This window comes from Chenopodium quinoa, unplaced genomic scaffold (assembly GCF_001683475.1).
Source record: "Chenopodium quinoa cultivar QQ74 unplaced genomic scaffold, ASM168347v1, whole genome shotgun sequence".
NCBI classification, from domain to species: domain Eukaryota; kingdom Viridiplantae; phylum Streptophyta; class Magnoliopsida; order Caryophyllales; family Amaranthaceae; genus Chenopodium; species Chenopodium quinoa.
This window is the reverse complement of record NW_018744301.1, coordinates 3,747,501-3,769,072: the sequence shown is the minus strand read 5'-3', so window position 1 is coordinate 3,769,072 and position 21,572 is coordinate 3,747,501. Positions and strand designations below refer to the sequence as shown.

Genomic DNA, 21,572 nt, shown 5'->3' with positions numbered 1-21,572 from the left:
TTCGAGAGAATAAACAAGGCTATTGATACTCAGAGGAACGGCATCAAGAACTCTCTCGAGGACTCCAGACGGCGACATGGCACGATGTATAGCCATTTCATATTTAAGATTCTCCATGGTCGTGTGTCACACTACTGCTTGGGGTTGATTCTGAGCGAGCACACCAGGATGAGGGAGTTGGGTGATGAAGTGGCTATTCGGTGCGGATGTGCTATATCGGTGACTCATGGACTACCTTGTGCATGCACCATTCACCGCGTAATTACGCAAGATAGGGCGTCGTTACATGTTGATCAGGTTCATCCATTCTGGCGGACGCTCGTTATCGGAGAGCATGCTGTTCCACAGACAGTCAACCGTGAACAGGAGGAGTTGGAGCAGTTTCGTTCGATGTTTGACCAAGTGTCCTCCAGCCACCCTTCAATCATTCGTAGTGCTACCCACGTACTTCATGACATGTTCAACTCGTCGTGCTTGGATCATGAGGAACCTGAGGGGGTCGAGCGACCACGGGGCCGACAACCACGGCGGGAAAGGAGTGCGTTTGAGTACATTCGTGGTCGTGGTCGTGGTCGTGGCCGTGGTCGTACATCGTCATCAAGTGGTAGTCAAACTTCTTCGTCGGTGAATATGCCCGGCACCGGTACGGTACTTTAGTTTAATTTACTTTTTAGAGTGTTTGTTTAGTTTTCTGCTGACTTGTTAATTGTGTTTTTTGATGTGTGCAACAGGTAGAATGGACATTGAACATTTTCCATATAAAGACAGGATCCCTAACATCATGATGCCGTTCCTGGACGGGTGGAATGATGTGGTTGCAGATGGTAACTGCGGATTTCGGGTTGTGGCTGATGTGTTTCAGATGGGTGAAGACAACTACGGTTTAGTGCGTCAGTTGATGTACAGTGAAATCGCCTCAAACCGAGCTGTTTATCGCCACGTGTACGGACAGGACTTGGATAGGTCTCTGCAGCGTATCCGGTGGGGAGGAGGACGTTGCGGTCAAAATCATTGGTTCGACGCGCCACTTGATCTCTTCGCCGTTGCAAACATCTACAAGTGTGCAGTGATGCATTTCGGCCTTGGTTTGCATGGTGGAGCTTACTATCCATGTACCACGGTTCTGCCTTGGTGTTCGCGTGAGACCGTCACCAGACCGGTAAGAGAGGTTGCTATTGGATTTCTGGGGCCGTCATACAGACATTTCATCCGACTGGACCTGTCACCCGATTTTCCGGTCCCACCGATCATACCAACGTGGTACACCATTCGTACAGCAAGCGTAGAGGGCTGGGATGCGCTATATCATGACCGGGTGCAGCAGTGGAACAATCTAGTTGCCTTTTCTATGTGACCTTCTATTGTTATTGCTATGTTTTTCCCATTTATTTAATTTTCGGATTCTAATTTTCGTATTTAGTTTTCCCATTTAAATGTGAACTTGTATTTAATTTTCGTATGCCCACTAATTACAACTTAAAATAAAAATTATAAAAACTAAAAATATAATGTCAAATTCTAAGAACTTAAAATAATAATTATAAGAATAGATAATGTTAACTTTTACAAACAACTAGGAAAATGTTATATAAATGCACTGCCGACATATCAATAATCTCTCTGTGACACCCACTGCCACTGCTCAAGGGCCCGTTCCAGTTCATCAATAACAGCTCTGCCTGTTGCAGTCGTCATGTTGTCCCTCTCCTCAAAAAGTCTGTGTCCCAACTGCGTCATCTTTCCCATCCACTACACATAACAAAACACATAAAATTCAATAACGACGTATTATATGAAAAAAAACACAACTACAAATGTTTTATGAGACGTACCGCATCCACGGCAGTGGGCGGTGGCACATCATCATCATCGGCGTCGTCGCCGTGGTGGACGTCTCTGATCAACCTCGGGTGCGAGTGCCGGTTGTACCACTCCATGTAGTGCTGGTCACACATGGCAGCCACCCCAGTTGGCGGCCGTTGCAGCTGCTCAATCCATATGCGGGCAACCATCGGAAATTGCTCCCACGTGCCAATCATGCTTGCCGGCCATTGGACGACGTACTCCTTCGACGACGCAGATCGGACGGCCTTACTGGGCCATGCTGGTGGAGGAGGAACAACTTGGACATATCCAAGCTGGCGAAGACAGCGCTGCGGCATGTACGCCTCTACGATCTCACGATACTGAATCAGTCCCGTGTAGAGGGTCCTGGGTACCCTATTACTAGGGTTCTGGCCGAAAGGCATCCAGTTCACCTGCACATTTTTTAAAATTAGTAAGATTCATACAATAAACACATCAAACTATAAAAGTAGAAATAATTTAAACACTTTACCTCTAATGGGGACATCCTGTCAAGCAATAACCGTATCGATCGCAGGCGGTCAATGGACTTCTTCTCGACACGCGGACTCCACGCACAGGCACGTGGCTGGCCATCCCCAATAGGAACCGGGTCGCGGTGTGGTCGAAACGCCGGGAAATACTCGTATATCCACGTCTGTAACAACGTCATACATCCAGTGATACCTGCCGCATCAGCCCGGCTCGAGAATCCTAACTGGCGATACATGTACGCTAATGTAGCCGACCCCCAAGAAAACTGGCCTACTCTGTCGGGCTCACACGCGTCAACTATGTCGCGTGGCCTGAGCTTGTTTCCGCTCTTATCCGGAAACAAGGTACACCCGAGAAGAAGAAAAACATATGCAGCCAGCTGTGTGTCCTGCGTCCTACGTGAAGTGGGGTGCAAACATCGCTGCAAAACTGCTGCGATCTTAACACCGCCGTGATCCCACACACCAAGTGCCGCTGTGTACAGCGCAGCCCTATCCACCGCCAACAGCTCCGCCAATAAATCTGCCTGATCCGCATCTGTGACAACAGATGCTCGGTTTCCCTCTACGGGAATCCCAAGGATGGCCTCGACGTCATGCAACATGATCGTCATCTCACCGAACGGAAGGTGGAAAGAGTTTGTGTCCGGCTGCCATCGCTCAACGAAAGCCGTGATCAGCGTCGAGTCAATCCTCTCATGCATGGTGGCAGGAAGGTGGCTCACTCTAGTGCCCCTCAATCGGCCGACCATCTCGCTCTCCTCCGGCCAAGCCTCAGCCCAACTACACAAGAAGTTACAAGTCCTCTCCCGGGTTTGGCATTTCAAAATGCCGCTATCCAAAGCCCGCTCTTGGTCCTCCCAAATACGGGTAGCGATGTGTCCTAGAAAGCTAGGAATCACACTCCCGTCTATAGGTCCCCCAGCCACCTCGCCCCTCACCACCCAAGAATCATTAACGGCCCTCGACCGTTTTCTGCTAACCGCAGACACAGTGGACGCAGATGATGTGCCAGATCTACTAACAAATCTACCATCTCTACCCTTACGCACGTCTACCCTACGCGTCTCATACACATCATCAAGCCTCTGACTGAATGGACCGTAATCATCATATGGTCCACTCTGATCGTCCACGTCCACATCCTCATCTGCATCCTCCTCCTCCTCCTCCTCCTCCTCATCACCATCATCATCTTCATCATCCTCAGAATAGTGCACCCGTTCTCTACGAGCCGAGGCCGAAATACCACGGGATCTAACGTGTCTGGGCCCCGAGCTCTCCATTGAGTTGATCGTACTTCTCATAATGTCCATACTCTTCCCAGCCCCAGAACGAAAATACGATGCCTAACACAAAATAACAAAACATGTAATATGCAATATAAACATGTAATATAAACATAAAAAAAGTAATTAAAATAAATAAATAAAACAATATACATATGATGGAAAATAAATTAAAAACATTACAAAATATTAACAACCTAAAAATAAAAAAATTAATAACCTAATAAATAAATAAATAAAAAATTGGAAAAAACAAAGCAAAAAAAAAAATTACCCAAAAAAAACAAATTGGAAAAAACAAAGTAAAAAAAAAATTAAAAAATAAAACGGAAAAACAAAAACAAAAAAAGCAAAAAAAAAAATTGAAAATATAATTCAAAAAAAAAATAAAAGAAAATGAAAAAAAAATAAAAAAATTAGGGTTCCGGCGCCTGTCCCAGACGCCAGAGCCACGGTGGTGGCGCCTGGGCAGGACGCCGGTGCCACGGTGTTGGCGTCCGACGTGGACGCCGCCACCGTGGTACCGGCGCCCTGCCCAGGCGCCATCACCGTGGCAATGGCGTCTGGGACAGGCGCCGGAACCGTGGTGTCGGCGTCTGGGCCAAACGCCGCCGCCCATTCGCCGCCGTCCAGCCACCAGTCGGCGCCGGGCCGCCACCTTTTCCGGTTTTTTTTTTTTTTTAAATAAAAAAATTAACAAAAAAAAAACATACCTTTCCTCCTCCAAACCCCCTTGCTCCGGCCACCGGTGCCGCCACTTCCCTGCCTTGCCGCCTCGACATTTTGAAAAAATATTTTCGAGAGAGAAAGTGAGACTACAAAGTTAAGAGAAGATGAGAGTGTGTTTTTTACTAGAGTAGAGAGAATATAATTTTAGTTCGAGGGCAAAAGAGTCATTTCACTTTTAATTTGTGGGCTTTATGTGGAGATTTGCGGGCGATGTTTAGCAGTTCACTTTCGGGAGTGGGGGAGGGGTTTTGAGGGTGTTTCGAATGGATGGAGGGGGTTTAAAGAGGTTTTCGGTTATGGAGGGCCGAAAACCAAATCGGGAAAGGAGGGGATTGGGGGTGGAGGTGGGTCACGACACCGGCACCTGGGGTTTGGGGTGAAAGAGGCGCACGGTTGGGGCAGGGGAAGGGAGAGATTGATGCGGTCGACGGTGGCAGGTGGTGGTGGTGGTGGGGGTGGGGGTTACGGGGGTCAGGAAGGGGGGATAAGGGTTTCCTGGTTTTTTAAATTTTTTTTTTCTTTTTTTGAATCAATTGCATTTTGACACGTGGCATATAACCTGTAATATCAGGTCATTGACTTTTGTTGACCGATTTAGGATTGAAGAAAAAGAATTACCCCCAAAGTTCGGATTATTCTAGTATAATCCAAAGTTGGGATTATTCTATCAAAATTGATGAAAGTTGGGATTATTTTTTCTAATTTTTCCAAATAAATTTTATTGTATAATCTATAAATGGACTTTTTTATTTTATTTATTTATTTATATATATACTATTTAGTTGAACACATTTTGGTACCAGTGTACCAACATATTTTATTATAGTCTTCTCAGACTTGCAATACAAGAGGTATAAAAGAACCTTAAGATTTAAAAATTCATACTCTTTGATACCCATTACTACTTACACTCCAAATTCGTTAGAAAGTAAAGTAGCCATGCTCGGACGAACTTTAGACAAGGCTTCCAATGGCTTAGCTTTAGGCATTGTAAGTCCAGTGGCTTGAGACATATCAACCATATCCAGATCAGGTCTTTCCATGTCAAAGCACTGAAGTACTGACCCTAACACCAAACATACCGCTCTTTTACCCATAGCATACCCAGGACAAGCCCTCCTTCCAAGCCCAAATGGCAATAGTTTATAAAGAGATTCCCCTTCTTTCCCCTCAAATCGTTCTGGAATGAACTTTTCGGGCTCCATCCATGTCTTTGGATCTCGGTGGATGGTCCATAAACTTACCATTAACATTGTTCCTTGGGGCACATCATAGCCACAAATAGTTGTGTCCTCCGATGACTCGTGTGGAAGGAGAAGTGGTGTTGGTGGGTATAAACGAAGTGTTTCATTTACGACATTTTGAAGGTAAGTTAATTTGGATACATCATCTTCATTCAAGAGGCGATCATGTCCTACTACTTCATCTATCTCTTTTTGTGCCTTCTTCATTGCTTTTGGATGGTTTAAGAGAAGTGCCATTGCCCATTCAATGGTTGCTGCTGTAGTATCTGCTCCAGCAAGTACTAGTACCTTCAAAAGAAAAATTTGAAAACTCAAAATCAACTAAAAAAAATGGCTTTCTTAGGTTATGTATTGTGAAAATAGTATAGTGCACCCAGGTGCACCATGCGTATTGTGAACCCGAAATGAATATTAGACATATTTTAAAAAACATGGGCAAAAAAATAAACATTTTAGTGTATGAAAAAAAATATACATGTGTTTCACAAAAGAACATGTTTGTGTTTGACAAGAACATGACATTAAAAAGAACATAAAATCTTTATAAAAAGAACATGTTATTTCTTATGGTAACTCGGGTAGTTGAACGTGTTTGAAAAAAACATTATATTTGACAAAAAATAACATGTTTGTGTTTGACAAAGATAGAGGTGATCATTAGGTGGGCCGACCAACGTTAAAAAATAAGCTCACTTATCAGGTCGGGCCAAGTTTTAGGCCGAAATTTTTGTTCCTAAACCCGCCCAAAATGGTCCGTCCGTGCGGGCTTTTCGGGTCAAATAAAAAAAAAGCAACTAAAATGCATAAATATGCATTTCCAAACCCGCCCAAAAAATTAATTTACGGGCTGGGTCCGACCCGATTTTGGGGAAGAAAAAATTCTTACCAAATCTCATTCAAAATCGGGCCGGGACGGTCTTATGTTGATCACCTCTAGTCAAAGAACATAAAGTCTTTACAAAAATAACATGATAATATATTAAAGAACATGTTCTTTTTCTTGGTTATTTAGGTGATTTTTTTTTAATGTACATACATTAAAGAACATATTCTATAATGTAAAGAACATATAATTCAAACTCAAAGAATATAATAATTAAATTTAAAAAATATATTATGCTCGCATTCTTTATAATATAAATATGTATAATTTTTTTTCGCTCAAATTCTTTTAAATATACTTATTGTTCTTTGCGGATACACCATGCGCATGGTGCACCTGGGTGCACCAACCACACATTATGTATCGTGGAATGTTTCTATTTCAAGGTGTTAGTTCATCTTTCTCCTACTTCTGTTTACTTTCCCTTTTTACCATGTTTCAATTCGCATCTCTACGTTTTAGACCCAATATGATTTTGTTTACTTTGTTAGATTTATTTCAATTTGTACTTTATTAAAGTCTAATTTTGATAAATTTTACCAGTAACCAAAGATATTAATTGTTTTAATTGTGCATTGTCAAGTGTAAGGATGGTCTTTATTAAAGGAGGAGGGAAAATAGATCCCTCCCTCCTCTTCCCCTTCCCTCCCCTAACATATTATCCAAACAAGAAAGTTTGTCTCCCTCCCTTTCTCTTCCCTTTCATTTTTTGTTATCTAAACATAGCCTTAGTGTTACATGTAAAGTAAGGCAGAGAAAGTACATTAGATCAATTGTACTCACCATAACCATGCCCTTTATGACTTCGTTGGTGAAAAAGACAGGGTCCTGTTTTTGAGCTGAAATAAGTACATCAATAATAGCCTTAGAATCATTTATGTGCACTCGACCTTTTCGCTCGTCTAGAAGCTGTTGATAGAAGTTGTCCGTTTTGTCCATCCATGCAACCATCTTCTTCTCCAATCCTCGAAACATAAACTTAAGCATAGGAAGAAAATCTCCTGGATTATCAGCTGCACTTAACGCTGATCCCTCTCTAATTATCTCGCTAAACTCTTTCGCTTTACTTATGTCCTCGACTTCCTTTCCATAGTACCTGAAACAGAATAATCATACAAATAAGTCATTAGAAAATACATTTAGGAGTACCTTTTGTTGCTCATCAGTTAGTTTACATTTTTTGTTTCCCACTGTAATCGCCAGGGATGCCCTAGTTTCTTATAGTCTCACATGACATTTTCGTAAATAAACCAACAATTTTATTCAACTTTATTCAATTATAAAGCCCACAATAATGAAATAGTTGTTGATTTATTCACGAAAGTCTCCTCATAAAAATATGAAAAACAGGGAATTTCCCGTAATTGTCGCTATGTTGTTGACGACCAAGAACAATGACAAGTTCAGCAAGGTGTTTTCTATTAAAGCATAATTGAATTGAAGAAACTTATGAACTTTTTTTTTTCCTCTATAAAGTCTAGCTATATCAAAACAGAATTACGGAACTATGATTTCACAATTATTGTATCACAAATCTAACTTATATTTAATCATTATTCTTATATGTACTTATTTATGGTGGTAAAATTGATATAGACCCTTTATTTGTAAAGACCAATCTTGTCCATACATTCAATGAATTTAAAAATTATTTTTTAAATACTGTATATAAAATAAAGGAAATTTTAGAAAATAACACCACAAAAAAACACAAATTTTAATTATAACACCACAAAATTTAAAATTTTGATTATAACACCACCAAAAAACCAAAAAAATTGATTTCACCACCACTTTCTAACGCCATCAAAAAAACCGTTAGTGAGCCCCACAAAGTACACATGTCAGATATATATTGGATTAAAAAAAAGGAAAAATAAATAAAAAAAAAAAAAGAAAAAACCCCAAAATCCAAACCCAGCCACCGTACTCACCACCGGCGTCGGTTTCTCCTGCCCACCGCCGTTGCTGGTTCGCCCAGTCGACCACCCTTGACCCCCGACCACCTGAACGACGCAACACCCTAACCCTTAAACGACGTACCCAACTTAGCCTCACCCCCAACTCCGATTTAATTCGAAATCTGGAAACGGGTTAGGGTTCAGGTGAGGGCGGTTTTTGGTTAGTGTGGGTTGGGGTTTCGACGACGGTTTTGGGTAAGAGAGATGATAATCTGCGACGATGATGGTGTGGGGAAGGATTTCGGCGACGTGGGTGGTTTTTGGGTTGTGTGGGAGTTCATTTCGTCAAAGCTGGTGGTTTTTGGGTTGGTGCGGGTGAGAATTTTGGCGACGTGGGTGGTTTTCGGGGAGGCGGAAGGCAAAATACGGCAGCGTGGTGTTTTCTCCGGTTTTGGTGGAGGCAAATGGGTGTCGGCGACCTAGGTTACGGTGTCGGCGACTGAGGTAAGGTGGCGCCGGTGGTGGAGCTAGCTGGGTTAGGGATTTTCTTTTTTTTTTTTTTTTTTTTTTTTCTTTTTATTAATTCAATTTTTTAAACCTATAGGATATTTACACGTGTCAAATTATGGCCTCACTAACGGATTTCATCCAAGGATTCGTTAAGTGGTGGTGAAATCAAATTTGTGAGTTTTTTTGTGGTGTTATAAGCAAAATTTTAAATTTTGTGGTGTTATAATCAAAATTTGTGTTTTTTGTGGTGTTATTTTCTAAAATTTCCTAAAATAAACAAGGAAAAAAATTGTTTTGCAGTACAAAATTGTCAAAAATAACATTTATGCAGTTAGCTCATAATTACTCAACCTTTTGATTAACTAAAAATAAATTAACTTTTATATAGTATTTTTTTTTATATTAGGTCAAATGATCTACAACGTGCTAAACAAGTTTACCTGTATTAATTTTTTTAAATCATCCACCTTTTCGAACTACTACCTACCTAGCCACCTCCTTGAAGCCATCCGACCACCAATGTAAACCAACATAATTATCCTCATCGCAGCCGCCCACCAATGTAAACTAATATAATTATCCCCATCACTGCTGCCCATCGTCAAATGTGGGAATTCAAGCTACTATTACAATTTGTTATTACTACTATCTACTAATATCAATCTGTTCCGATATCACTGATTTGCAATCCCCATTAACTAAATAGTGACCTACCATCTAGAGGCAGATCTATTCATGCGCATGATGAGTCATGTGACTCACCAGAAAAAATAAATATAATTTTTTTTTAAAAAAAATTTCAATGAGACCGCCTATTTTCTGTTGCTATTGCTACCACCCAACTGAGTTAGCACTATGTCAATTTTTTTTATTTAAATATCAAAGAGACCTGTTATCTTTTCAGTTATTTAGACTTGCTATTTAGATAACTGGTCTCTTTTATGCTATATTCAATGAATATTTTTATTTTTTGGTACTCCTAATAATTTTTTTTAATAATTCTTGTTTCTATTTATACTATATTTATGCAACCAATTTTATTATTTTCCCACAAAGCTTATTAATTAAGTAAAAAATCATAAAGTTAATTCAATGTAATAATTTTATAGGAGTAAGCCCCATTTAATCAATTTGATAAACAAAATTTGTTTATCAAATGACAAAATGGTAAATAAAACAACATAAATACCTAGTTATCATGGCCTTTTTGAAATATATCAACAATAGTGGAACCCATATTTAATAAAAAGTTGTTGATTTATTTATAATTTTGTCATTTGATAAATAAATTTTGTTTATCATATTGATAAACTTAAAATTTCTCATTTTATAGTATCATTGTTTGTAACATGTTAATTATTTGGATTAGGTACTTTTGACTTATGAGATTGAATTTTTAAGTACTATTATAGGGCGTTTGGTTGAAGGGATGAAAATAAGAGGGATATGAACTGAGGATAAAGATAGGTGATTAATAGGTGGGGACAAGGATAAATAATTTTTATCCCATGTTTGGTAAATATGGGAAACAAATTAGGGATAAGTATTAAATTTATTAAAATAATCTTATTAACTTCTACCTTTTCTACTTACCCTTTAACTTTCATTAAGGGTAATTTAGTCTTTTAAAACCCATTTCTTATCCCTTTTCCTTATACCATCCCCCTAAGTTAGAGAAATGATGGGATAAGTGGGTGTTTTAATCCTATCTCTAAGCCTATTTTAAATCCTATCCCTCCAAACAAACACTAGATTTCTTCTATTTCTATTTTTTATCCTTGTCCCACCCCTTCTATCCCCCTAAACAAACACTCTCTTGTATGGATTTTTATGTCCTATTTTTGAATATATATATATATATGATTTTTGGATATATATATATATATATATATGATTTTTGGATATATATATATATATATATGATTTTTGGATATATATATATGATTTTTGGATTGAAACAAGTTATCAATTATTGACATTGATTTAGCAATTCGAAAATTTTGTATCTGTCACTGCTACCATCATCTTTATTTTCCCTTCCCTATCAAATTCCGTTAGGCCTGCAACAACTTTTAGGCGGAGAATCACAATTCCATTACCGGAACAGTATGGGCCCCTGCATTGGAATCGGTGTAATGGTTTCAGAACAACGGCCTGGGGTTTCAAGGAGGATCGAACTAGGCTAACAGATTTTCTGTTCAAGGAATTGGCCCAGCCCGTTTTTCGTCGGCTTCCACGGCTACGTCGGTCAGAAATCGGTGTTGAATCGCCAAAAAGAGTGGTTGTAGACGAGAAGACTTAACTCAAACATGGGAATCTAAGCTATTTATTTATTCCCGAGTTGAGTTTCATCAACAATTTTAATGGTGACAATTGAAAAGATAAGTTTGACAAGGTGTTCATCACTTAACTCTCAATGCAAGAAGCTGAACTTAAGCAGGTAGTGGAGGGGGAGGAGAGAGAAAAGGTCATGAGAAGGAGGAAGAGCAGAGAGTTTGGGTAAAAATTAAAATAAAAATTTAACACAAAATTAAGTGAAAAACTTTAAATGAAAATTTCAAAGTCAGAAAATTTCAAAGTCAGACCAATGGTAATGCAACACCTGTCAAATAAACTTGTTTAACCGGTTTCCAGGATGTAAAGACTTAATTAAAGAAAATACTACTTCCTCCGTTTTTATTTTATTGTACCATTAGAACTTTTACACTATTCACTTAATCTTGTCTCGAAATCTTCTTTTTAAATATCAATTTTTTATAATTTTTACAAAGGTGTAATTGAAAATATTAATAGCTAAAAAAACATTAACAAGCGTGAAATTCTTCATGGTGCAATAAAAAAGAACGAAGGAATTATATTAAGCTCAACTTATTTTTAGTTAATTAAAAGATTAGTTTATTTTGAGTTAACTGCCTTAAAAGTTGGCTAAATCTTCACACACACACCAAAAAAAAAAAAAAAAAAAAAAAAATTGTATCACAAAATTTAACTTATACAGTTGAACTTATTTAGGTGGTAAAATTTACTTAATTAACAAGTTGAAGCAAACCTGATATAATAATGACCATAATTGACACTAATAATTACCAAGGCTGGAAAATAGTTACCTCTTCCCGGCTGTCATTTTGGTCATAATGTTGAGAGCCAAGTCATTAAACCCCTGATTCAAATTGACCTTCGCCGGCTCCTCAGTGGCTGCTTCATGGTAAAGGTCGCGAATTAGGAGACTGCATTCATCTTGTCGAATCCCAGAGAAGAGGGGAATCTTAGTAGACGAAAACACCTCCTGTGTCATGAGCCGTTTTAAAGTCCGAAAGTGATCATTATAAGGTGAAAAGGCAATCGATGTGCTATTGTAGTGTAGGAGCCTCCCGACAAGAGTGTCTGGTCGGTCGGCAAAAACCGTGTCATTTTTTACTAGACATTCCTCCACCGCGGAAGGGGAAGAGATGAGAAGGACTTTACGGACTCCGAGCTTTAGGAGTAGGATTTCACCATAGGTTGTGGAGATTTCATGGAGTGTTTGGTGAAGGGGTAGTGGTCGTTTTAGCATGTGAAGGTGGCCGATGATCGGAAGAGATGGAGGACATGGGGGCAGCTTTTTCTTGTTGTAAGTTAAAGATAAAAACTTGTAAACTATGAAGACAATCAAAAGTGAGAGCGACAAAGTGAACAAATTTAGATTATCCATAATGAATACTCTTACTATGTAACAATGCTATAATGGTTTGATGACCAACGATTTCATATTACATGCTTATATAAGAAATTGAAAAATTACAAGTTATTTGTCAACAAAAGACTTGACTAATTTACCTTAAGTGAAGAACTGAAGAATAAAGCAACGTATTCTAGTTTGGTGTGCAGTGTTGCTTGGAACGGCCAAGATGATTGATTACCAAGTTCTTATAGTCCAGAATGGTAGGAAAAATAATAGTTTAATGAGTCAAGCGTGCTTTTATTGAAATTCATTGTTAGTCAAACTATTACTTGTAGTTATACAACACACTTGAAAATAACTTATTGTTGTTGACTAATATTTTTATTATAAGATATCAAGCCACATTTTAGACTTATTAGTAGGGCTGGCAAAAGCTGACCCGACCCGAAAACACGACCCGAACCCGACCTGAAAATAGCGGGTTAGGGTTGAGGATTTCAACCCGAAAATTTAAATGGGTTGACACGAACCCGATACGAAATTTAAATGGGTTAGGTTAAGGTTGAAAATCCCAACCCGAAAATGACCCACAACCCGAAAACATTTAAGTTATTATAAAAAAAAAAAAAAAAAAACTTTCAGCCCTGCCCAAATTCGAATAAAGCCCCCTTATAAAGTCAAAAACCCTAAAATTTCCTATTCTCTTTCATTTTCTCTCAGCCGTCACCTGCCTTCTTTCTCTCTCTTAAACTTCCTCTCTCTTTAACCCCTAAAATCCTCGTTATTGTTGTTCAAACACTAAAATCCTCTTCTATCGTTGAATATTTTTACATCATTCTATGCCTCCTGATATTGTACACATCACTAAGCCTCTTCCTAGCCTCTCCTTTGTCTATCCAAGGTATTTTTCATGCTAATTTTTGCTGTTAAGTTATGTTGTATTGTTGTTATACGATTGTTGTCTTGTTTATGCTGATTTTTGTTGTTAATTTTTGTTGTAAATGTTTTATGCGAATTAATCATGCTAATTTCAGTTAATTGTTTTATACATGTTAATTACACGATTTTACATGTTTTTAATAGTTTTTATTCGCGTTGTTAATTGTTTGATTTTTAATGATCTACATGTTTGTGAACAAATTATTTATGTTTTGGTTTTAATTAATTGTTGTGTTATTTTTTAATTGCAGTAAGTAGCGGCCAATCAAATCCATCTCAAAGAGGAGAAGATAAATTACACCATGAAGGATGGGCAAAACAAAGAGAATTAAAGATTGTAAAAATCAGTGTAGCTTTTGAAATTCAATTTGTTATTCGTTAATTAGATTTGGTTTGTTATCCTTTATGTACATTTATTAGACTATTTTGTTTAAGATTGAATTTTGTTTTTCTAAAAAAATTTAAAATGCTATTGAATGAACAAAGTCAGGTTTGTCGGGTTAACCCAACCCGAATATAGCAGCCTGATTTATACCAAAAAAGATTTTGGGGCAAATCAGGTCATTTTCAGGTTTACCCGAACCCAAAAATATCAGGTTCAGGTTGAGTTTTTCAACCCGAAAACTTAAATGGATCAGGTTCGGGTTGGGGGTCAACTGACCCAAAATTAGCTGACCCGAACACGAACCCGACCTGATCTGTTTGACAACCCTACTTACTAGTCGTCCTCTCCATGCGTTGCGCGCGAGAGTCCAACGTGAATATGTTTACTGTAATTATTTGCGTAATTAGATGTTGTAAAATTAATCTCTGTATTTCTCATTCAATATGAACGGCCACATACAATATATATAACCTAGGTGTACTTGGAGGGCAAGGTCAAGATATACCCAAATATTCTCTAATATTATTGTATAACAAAATATATTCCCTATTATCTCCTAATATCCCAATACCCCCTCAAGTTGGAGCATACGGGTCAAAAACGCCCAACTTGCGAAGAAGAAACTCGAACTTATCTTTTTCCAAAGCCTTTATAAAAATGTCAGCCAATTGTATCGTCGTAGGAACATACACTATAAGAAAACACGCTATTTCCGATGGATTCCTTCCGATGGCCATCTAAAACCGTCGGAAAATACATCATTTCCGATGGATCACGCCGTTGGAAATTTCTGACGGCCCGTAGTTCCAAGGGCTTTTCCGATGGCTTAAGCCATAGGAAATTTCCGATGGTTTTAAAAACCGTTGGAAAAATATAAAATTTTCGTTGGTTTAAAAAGCCATAGGAAATTTCCGATGGTTTTTAAGCCATAGGAAATATCCGATGGTCTAAAGCCATCGGAAAATAAATTATTTCCGATGGTTTTAAAAACCATCGGAAATTTCCGATGGCTTTTGTTAAAAATGCCGTCGGAAATTATACAAACAAAAGAAAAAAAGAACCCTAAGGCTACTAAAGAGCAAGCCTCCCCCTCCTTCTTTAGCTATCATTTCCCTCTCTCTCCTCTCTTTTCCACTCATTCTCCTCTCATTTCCCCCTTCTGCGCCCCTTCATCTTTTTTTCTCTCCTCTTTTTCTCATTTCTATTCTTTTCTTTCTGGTTTCTCACTTTAATTGACCAAATTTGCAGTTCATCAATTGTTTTTAGCAAATATTACAAGAAAACAAGCATTGTTGGTGGGTTTTTTTTTCGGGGGGTTTTTGGCCAAATTCAACCATGAAAATTCCAGATCTAAAGTTTTCGTGGTCGAATTTGACCATGTAAACAAATTTTCCACCAAATTATTAAGGTTTGTTTTTTAATCATTCATTTTCTTTCGTTTTTTGGGGATTTCATTTTTTTGTGTTTTTTATTGCAGCGACGGTTGGAGCCCTTGGTGGTGGTGGTAGCAGCAAGTACTAGTGGTGGTGGTTAGGTTTATTTGGTGTACGTATGCGTGGGGCTACGGTGGTTACAAAGGAGGTTTTGGGAGGGTGGTGTGGGTCTGGTTGCGTGGGTGTGGGTAGTGGGTTTAAGTGATTTAGGGTGGTTTTGTGTGGGTTTTGGTGGTTTAGGGTGGGTGGGTACCCTAGGGTGGGTAATTTGGTGTCTGGGTCAGGGGTGGTGGTTGTCCCGGTGGGTGGTGGAGGGGGAGCGGTGTTTTTTTTATTTTTATTTTTTGTGGTGGTATTTTCGATGGCTTAGCCATCGATAATCTTCGATGGTTCATCTGGCCATCGGAAATTTCCGATGGCAAAGGCGTCGGAAATCTCCGATGGTTTATGCCATCGATTTTTTCCGATGGCCTTTAAAAACCATCAAAAAAGTGATTTCCGATGGTATTTCCGTTGGAAAAGTGTTGTCGGCACTTTTCCGACAGAAAACCATCGAAAATCACTTTTTCGACGGTTTTTTTGGTGTTTTCGATGGATTTATACCATTGGAAATAGCCTTTTTTCTTGTAGTGATATAAAGGTATAGTCGTCCCATCTTTAATCGAATCCCGAAGAAAATGAAAATCTGATTCAATATGTTTTATTCGTTCATGAAACACTGGATCCTGCGCAATATATAACACTGACTGAATATCACAATAAAGGTGCATCCCATTCTCATGTTTAACACCTAAGTCTCCAAGAAGTTGTTTCAACCACTTTAATTCACAAGTCGTTGCATTCGTACAACGATATTCGGCTTGTGATGAAGAAAGAGCATCAATACGTTGCTTCTTGGTTTTCCATGACACTGGGGACAAACCAATAAGCACAAACCAACCACTCAAGGATCGTTTGGAAAGGGGACAACCTGCCCAATCTAGGTCACACTAACCTTCCAACTGTAAAGCACTATCAAATCTCAATAAAATTCCCTGTTCCGGACTCTTTTTCAAATATCTAACAACTCGTAGAGCTGCTTCCCAACGATCAATCCTGGGATTTTGCATAAACTGTGATAAAATATGAACATAATTAAATCTGGTCTCCTAACAGACAAATAAATCAGTCGGCCTATGAGACGACGATATTTCTCCACGTCATAAAAAAAACTCTCCCTGAGCCAAAGCCAACTTATGATTTTGATCCATAGGGAACTCTGCAGGTTTAGCATCTAGTAATCTGACCTCAGTAATAATGTCAATCGCATATTTCCTCTAACAAATAAATATTCCCTATGCATTCCGGGCTACCTCAGCCCCGACAAGTATTTCAACACTTCAAGATCTTTCATCTTAAAGCAATTTTCCAAGTATGACAAAAAATTAATCATAGCATATTTATCATTCCCTGCAATGATTAAATCATTGACATATACTAACACATTGATCTACATCTTTCCCTTTGTCAAAGTAAATAAAGAATAATCATAATATGACTGTTTAAAGTCATAAGATTTCAAAGTTGTGGCTAGCTTTGCAGACCAACATCGGGGAGCCTGTTTGAGACCATATAGAGATTTCTTCATCCTAGTGCCTTCCTTGGTGGTAATTTTTCAAGGACCCAAGTCCCTTGTGCTTCAAGAGCTGCTATCTCCTCACCATAGCTTTTCTCCAACCCTCATGCTTCATAGCTTCTTAAAACTCTTTGGCTCATTTCCTCCTGTGATCGCTGCAATATATTTTCTATGTTTTGTAGAAAATCGGTGAGTATCAATACAATGTGTGCTAGAATAAGTAGCACATGAGGAAGATGAGGATGTCACGGGTGAACACTAAGTCAATGTAGATGGACTATTATTTTTGATAGTACGAGTAACATAATAATGAAATTTAACTGAAGGAAATTTTTAACGCTTTCCTTTACCCATAGCCTCGCTATTTTCTGCATTTTCAAACACCTTAACCTCATTTGAGGTGGCCTAAAAACAACCCCCTGTACTTAAAGGCACCCGTTTGTGTCTCCCCAAAACCAAATCATGTTATGAATACCTTTCGCGTTGAATCATAATCGAATGAAGTGAAAGTGTGGAAAGTCTAATGTTGCGGTTAGTTTTTTTTATCAAAAATCTCTATTTCTGTTTTCGAAAACTTGCTCTATCTTATGAAAATAGCCAGTCCAGTTTATTTTGGTACATAAAAAGGGTCTAAAAATAGTGTATATGGATAGGGCTCGAAAAGAGCTTTCCAACGATATATTATAAGCCCAATTCCGATGAATAATGAGGAAGTTATGGCCAAAATACTAAACTAGGCCCGGTTTGGTTTTTATATGCGGCCCAATGATCTAGAAGAGGGCCTATTATGAATTATCATTCCTAATGCAATTAGGATTTATTATAGTCTTCTGGTATCTTCTAGAGGGTTCTTTTAAACCCAAATGGGATTATGATTGATAATTATGTTTTATGAGCTTTATTTGGAATAAAAGAAGCGTTTTATGTGTAATTGCGATATTACCCTTCATACGGGATTTTTACGACTTGATCAAAAAGTAGAAAACGCGTGGAAAACCTTCTGCGTCGCCAAACGACTGGTTGTCGCCAGGCGACAGACCTTGTCGCACGGTGACAGAGACGTATTTTATTTCTTTTTGAACTCTGATTCTTTTTATCAATTCCGGACTATTTCATTATAAATAGCGTCCTTAGACCTCCATTTTTAATTATCAACTCTCATCAAGAATTTCTTAATTTTCTCTCTCCCTCTTTCTAAACCAACCCTTTTTAAACAAAATTTCGCATTCACAAGATTTAGACACCTAGCCAAGTTCGAAGTTGCCTTCTTCCTAGACGTGAAAGGTTTGGTATTTTTGAGGGTTTGGTCCCAAATCTAGTCTAGACTTTCTTAATTCTTTCTTTCAATTATTTAATTTAATTCTTTAATTTATATTTTCCTTGAAGTTACTAACGCGTGCATTTTGTTATTAGAAAGAGGTACGAGGCATCCAAATAAGTACTTTAATTATTTTATTGATATTATGATATAGTTATCATGTTTAGATTGTTATTTTCATTCCTAGTATCATGTTATGATGTTTTTCCTAGTATCATGTTAGGATGCTTTTCTTAGTATGATGTTTAGGGTAAGAATAAGTTTCTTAATTATATCAATTATGATTTCTGTGATGCTTCCTATTTTCTTTCCTAATAGCATGTTAGGGCTAAAGCTTTGATTTTTATTGTTTAGTGACATGCTAGGGTTTGTTATTAATCTTGTTAGTATCATGCCTAGGATCTTGCTAATATTATTATGCTTTAACATGATTATTGTAATTATGGTTATTATAATTATTGTTATGATGATGATTATTATTATGTTGCTTGATTTTTATTTTTATTGTTTGATCACACTTTTTATGCATGTTTAAAGAGAATTTGTACTTGTAATCACGCTTAATAAGATAATTAATAATCTTGTTTAGGGTTAATTTGATTATAATTCAAGTGATCGCCAATAATAGTCTTATTTGTGCATTAATATTCAACCAATATAGATTAAACAGGTTAAGGGTAAACCTAATGATTGCATGTTAGTCAGAAAGCGCACATGAATACGAGAAGAATAAAGTAGAGGCCTATTATTAGGGCAGGTTCTTTCTCTTTTAGATTGGATTTCTACCTTCATCCCCAAACTTCCAGTCTTGGTTCCAGACCTATTGGAGTTAACGATATCTTGGATCGTTAAGGGGTGTAACCTTCACCTCGTGAACGGTTTACAAGTTCCTAAAACTTGTTGGCGACTCTTTTGCTCTAGCTTCCTTCCCTTTGGACGCCACCGTACTTTAGTGTATGATCACAGTGGGGTTCAAGTTTAGGGTAATGCTTGAAATATTCCCTACAATTTTTGGCGTCTCCACTGGGGAGGATTTCTATTTTAATTCCTAAAATTTATTTCGCCAATGATTTAGAATGAGTGGATGAGACTCGAAAAGTTCTAAGTATTTCATGTGCGTAATTTTGATTAACATTATTGTCATATGCATAAAAAAAGGGTTCTCATTGGATAGACCATCCGTAATGAGTTAAAAACATTGGTTTCTTTACACGTAGGAGATTTGAGAAATATCTTTCACAACTATAATAAAAATAATACTGCAAAAACTGGAAAATTCTAAGAACACAGAAAGTTGCTGAGGCATGTAGGAACTAGCGTCAAGATAACAGAGCATGTCGCCAATGATATGGCTCTGTCGCCTGGCGACTGGTCTTATATCCTGGCGACGGACTCTGTTGTCTGGCGCCGTGTTCTTCCAATACCGAGCTAGAAATCTGCCTTCTTGTTTCGACTAGTTCTAGCACTGTTGGCTTGATTCTACTTCCTGATTGAGTTTTTCTCACTTTTCTAGAACCCATATGTGTTCTACATATGGACACAATCCTCTGGGAATTCATGCTCCATCTACCTAATTGAACTCTCTGAGCAACAAAGGGTACATCCGAGAATGTTGAATTCACCAAACCATGGAAACGAGTTTAACTCGCGGGGTCCCATCCACACGCGCCAACCCTTCCAAAGGTAAGGTTTTCGTGCGGTGCATCCGGACTCATAACCATGGTCCCTTTTTTACTAACCCATATCCTAATCTTTAGAGAACTAGAGCCGTGATTAGGTTGCAAACTCATTGCATCATATTGTGCCTACTTAACTACTTGTGCATTATTTGTTGTGCATACTCGATATGTTTTTTCTTAACCGTTTGTTTGACATGTGATTAAGTATAAATAAACTGAATAATGACTAAAAGGACTTTGCCTAATTAATTTATTAATTAATTAATTTGAGTAATTAATGTTTAATAAAATAATCAAAACTGACTTAGTACGACTTTAGGCTTGTCCCCGTAGAGTAAAAATACTAAAAGTAGTCCCAGATTAATGTTCCAGTAATGGCGTAAAAATCTGGGATGCAATGCAGTGTGCGGCGGCAGTCCTGTTGCTTTGGCGACAGTTCAGGTTTTTGCTCGAGTCATCACGACGAGTCTAATTAAATAGTTTATTAATCAATTCAATCAGTTTGTTAATGGCAGTAACCTTATTTAGTCCTTAATTAAGTCTAAACACTTAGTCCCATGGTCATACACACGAGTCTTAACATGTCACCTACACTCACTAGTCTTAGCGCACACTTTGTATATGTAACCATAACCATGTCTTAGGTTCATGCATGAGTCGTTTTTCCGTCATTTGAGTTCATGGTCCATTCCATTTCTATTCTCTTCCATATCCTCTTTCAATCTATTGCATGTTCAATTGAGCTTGAGCCAAAAATAAATAATAAAAAACTTATCCCTAATTTAGCTAATTTCTCTTTCTATAGTACTTGGTCAACAAAAGAAGGGCGATTAATCAAGGATACACCTTTATTCAAGTTCAACTTTTTGATAAACCGATTCGTCAAAAGAGAAAAGCTAAGAAGATAATGGAAATTCAAGAAGAAGTCAATGAGCTTAAGAAGCAAATGGTTTACGTGACTGAGGTGTTGAAGGCTTTAACCCTTCAAATAAATGACCCTGTGAAACAACAACAAATGGAGCTCATGCAAGAAAGCTTGAGCAAAATATCCAATGACTACAGGTTCCAGGGCATAAGCTCACAAGGGGTCTTAGTGGACAACACTAGTAGAAAAATAGCATTAGGCACCCCCCATATGGCACCGGTTCAGGCCAAACCGGTGCCAAAAATTGGCCCAAAATTGGGCGGGTTTTTAAACAAAGGGAAAAGGCACCGGTTCAACTCAAACCGGTGCCAAAAATGAAAAAGGCACCGGTTTGAACCGGTGCCAATTAAACCGGGGCTTTTTCAAAAAAAAAAAAAAAACGCGGCCATGCTTTAATTTCTTCTCCTTCCTCTCTTTCTCTTTCATTCCTTTCTAACTTCCCCACTTCAGTACTGTTTCATTGGAGACAAAGAACAAGAAACCTCCCCCTTTTCCCTCCACCACAGCCGCCACCTTTACCGGCTACCAACATTGTCGAAAACCACCGCCCTTAATTCTCCCCTGCCCTTGTCTTTTCCCTGCCCTGCCCTTCTCTGTCTTTCACCGGCCTCCACCGCCCTTCTCTGTTCGAAACACGTACAGCAGCGCGCACCGCCTCCACCTCCACCAGCGCGCATCGCCTCCACCTCCGCGCTGCCTCCACTAGTGCGCACCACCGCCTG

General features: G+C 38.4%; 2 protein-coding genes and 1 long non-coding RNA gene across 3 annotated transcripts; 1 reads left to right on the top strand and 2 right to left on the bottom strand.

The window, feature by feature from the left end:
• Positions 1–1,489: 1,489 nt before the first annotated feature.
• On the bottom strand, positions 1,490–2,958 carry LOC110695526 (protein MAIN-LIKE 1-like). The gene is made up of 3 exons (XM_021872749.1): positions 2,339–2,958; positions 1,833–2,258; positions 1,490–1,749 (listed from the first exon to the last, which is right to left on the bottom strand). The coding sequence occupies exons 1-3, from the start codon at positions 2,951–2,953 to the stop codon at positions 1,609–1,611; spliced, it is 1,182 nt and encodes a 393-aa protein (XP_021728441.1). The 5' UTR covers positions 2,954–2,958; the 3' UTR covers positions 1,490–1,608.
• A 2,180-nt stretch (positions 2,959–5,138) lies between these two features.
• On the bottom strand, positions 5,139–12,706 carry LOC110695525 (cytochrome P450 81E8-like). The gene is made up of 3 exons (XM_021872748.1): positions 12,003–12,706; positions 7,268–7,580; positions 5,139–5,889 (listed from the first exon to the last, which is right to left on the bottom strand). Exons 1-3 carry the CDS (start codon positions 12,584–12,586, stop codon positions 5,263–5,265), a joined length of 1,524 nt encoding a protein of 507 aa, XP_021728440.1. The 5' UTR covers positions 12,587–12,706; the 3' UTR covers positions 5,139–5,262.
• A 360-nt stretch (positions 12,707–13,066) lies between these two features.
• Positions 13,067–13,947, top strand: LOC110695595. The gene is made up of 2 exons (XR_002506120.1): positions 13,067–13,457; positions 13,747–13,947. It is a non-coding gene; the product is annotated as an uncharacterized LOC110695595 (long non-coding RNA).
• Positions 13,948–21,572: the final 7,625 nt, after the last annotated feature.

What these genes read in the sequence shown, in the direction of transcription:
- LOC110695526 (XM_021872749.1), bottom strand. Translation starts at nt 2,953, where the DNA reads ATGACGATCATGTTGCATGACGTCGAGGCCATCCTTGGGATTCCCGTA. An exon ending in ACAGGATGTCCCCATTAGAG is followed by an intron (nt 2,259 to 2,338) that starts GTAAAGTGTTTA and finishes AAAAATGTGCAG; the next exon opens with GTGAACTGGATGCCTTTCGG. An exon ending in CGCCCACTGCCGTGGATGCG is followed by an intron (nt 1,750 to 1,832) that starts GTACGTCTCATA and finishes TGTTATGTGTAG; the next exon opens with TGGATGGGAAAGATGACGCA.
- LOC110695525 (XM_021872748.1), bottom strand. Translation starts at nt 12,586, where the DNA reads ATGGATAATCTAAATTTGTTCACTTTGTCGCTCTCACTTTTGATTGTC. An exon ending in AAAATGACAGCCGGGAAGAG is followed by an intron (nt 7,581 to 12,002) that starts GTAACTATTTTC and finishes ATTCTGTTTCAG; the next exon opens with GTACTATGGAAAGGAAGTCG. An exon ending in TCATAAAGGGCATGGTTATG is followed by an intron (nt 5,890 to 7,267) that starts GTGAGTACAATT and finishes TTTCTTTTGAAG; the next exon opens with GTACTAGTACTTGCTGGAGC.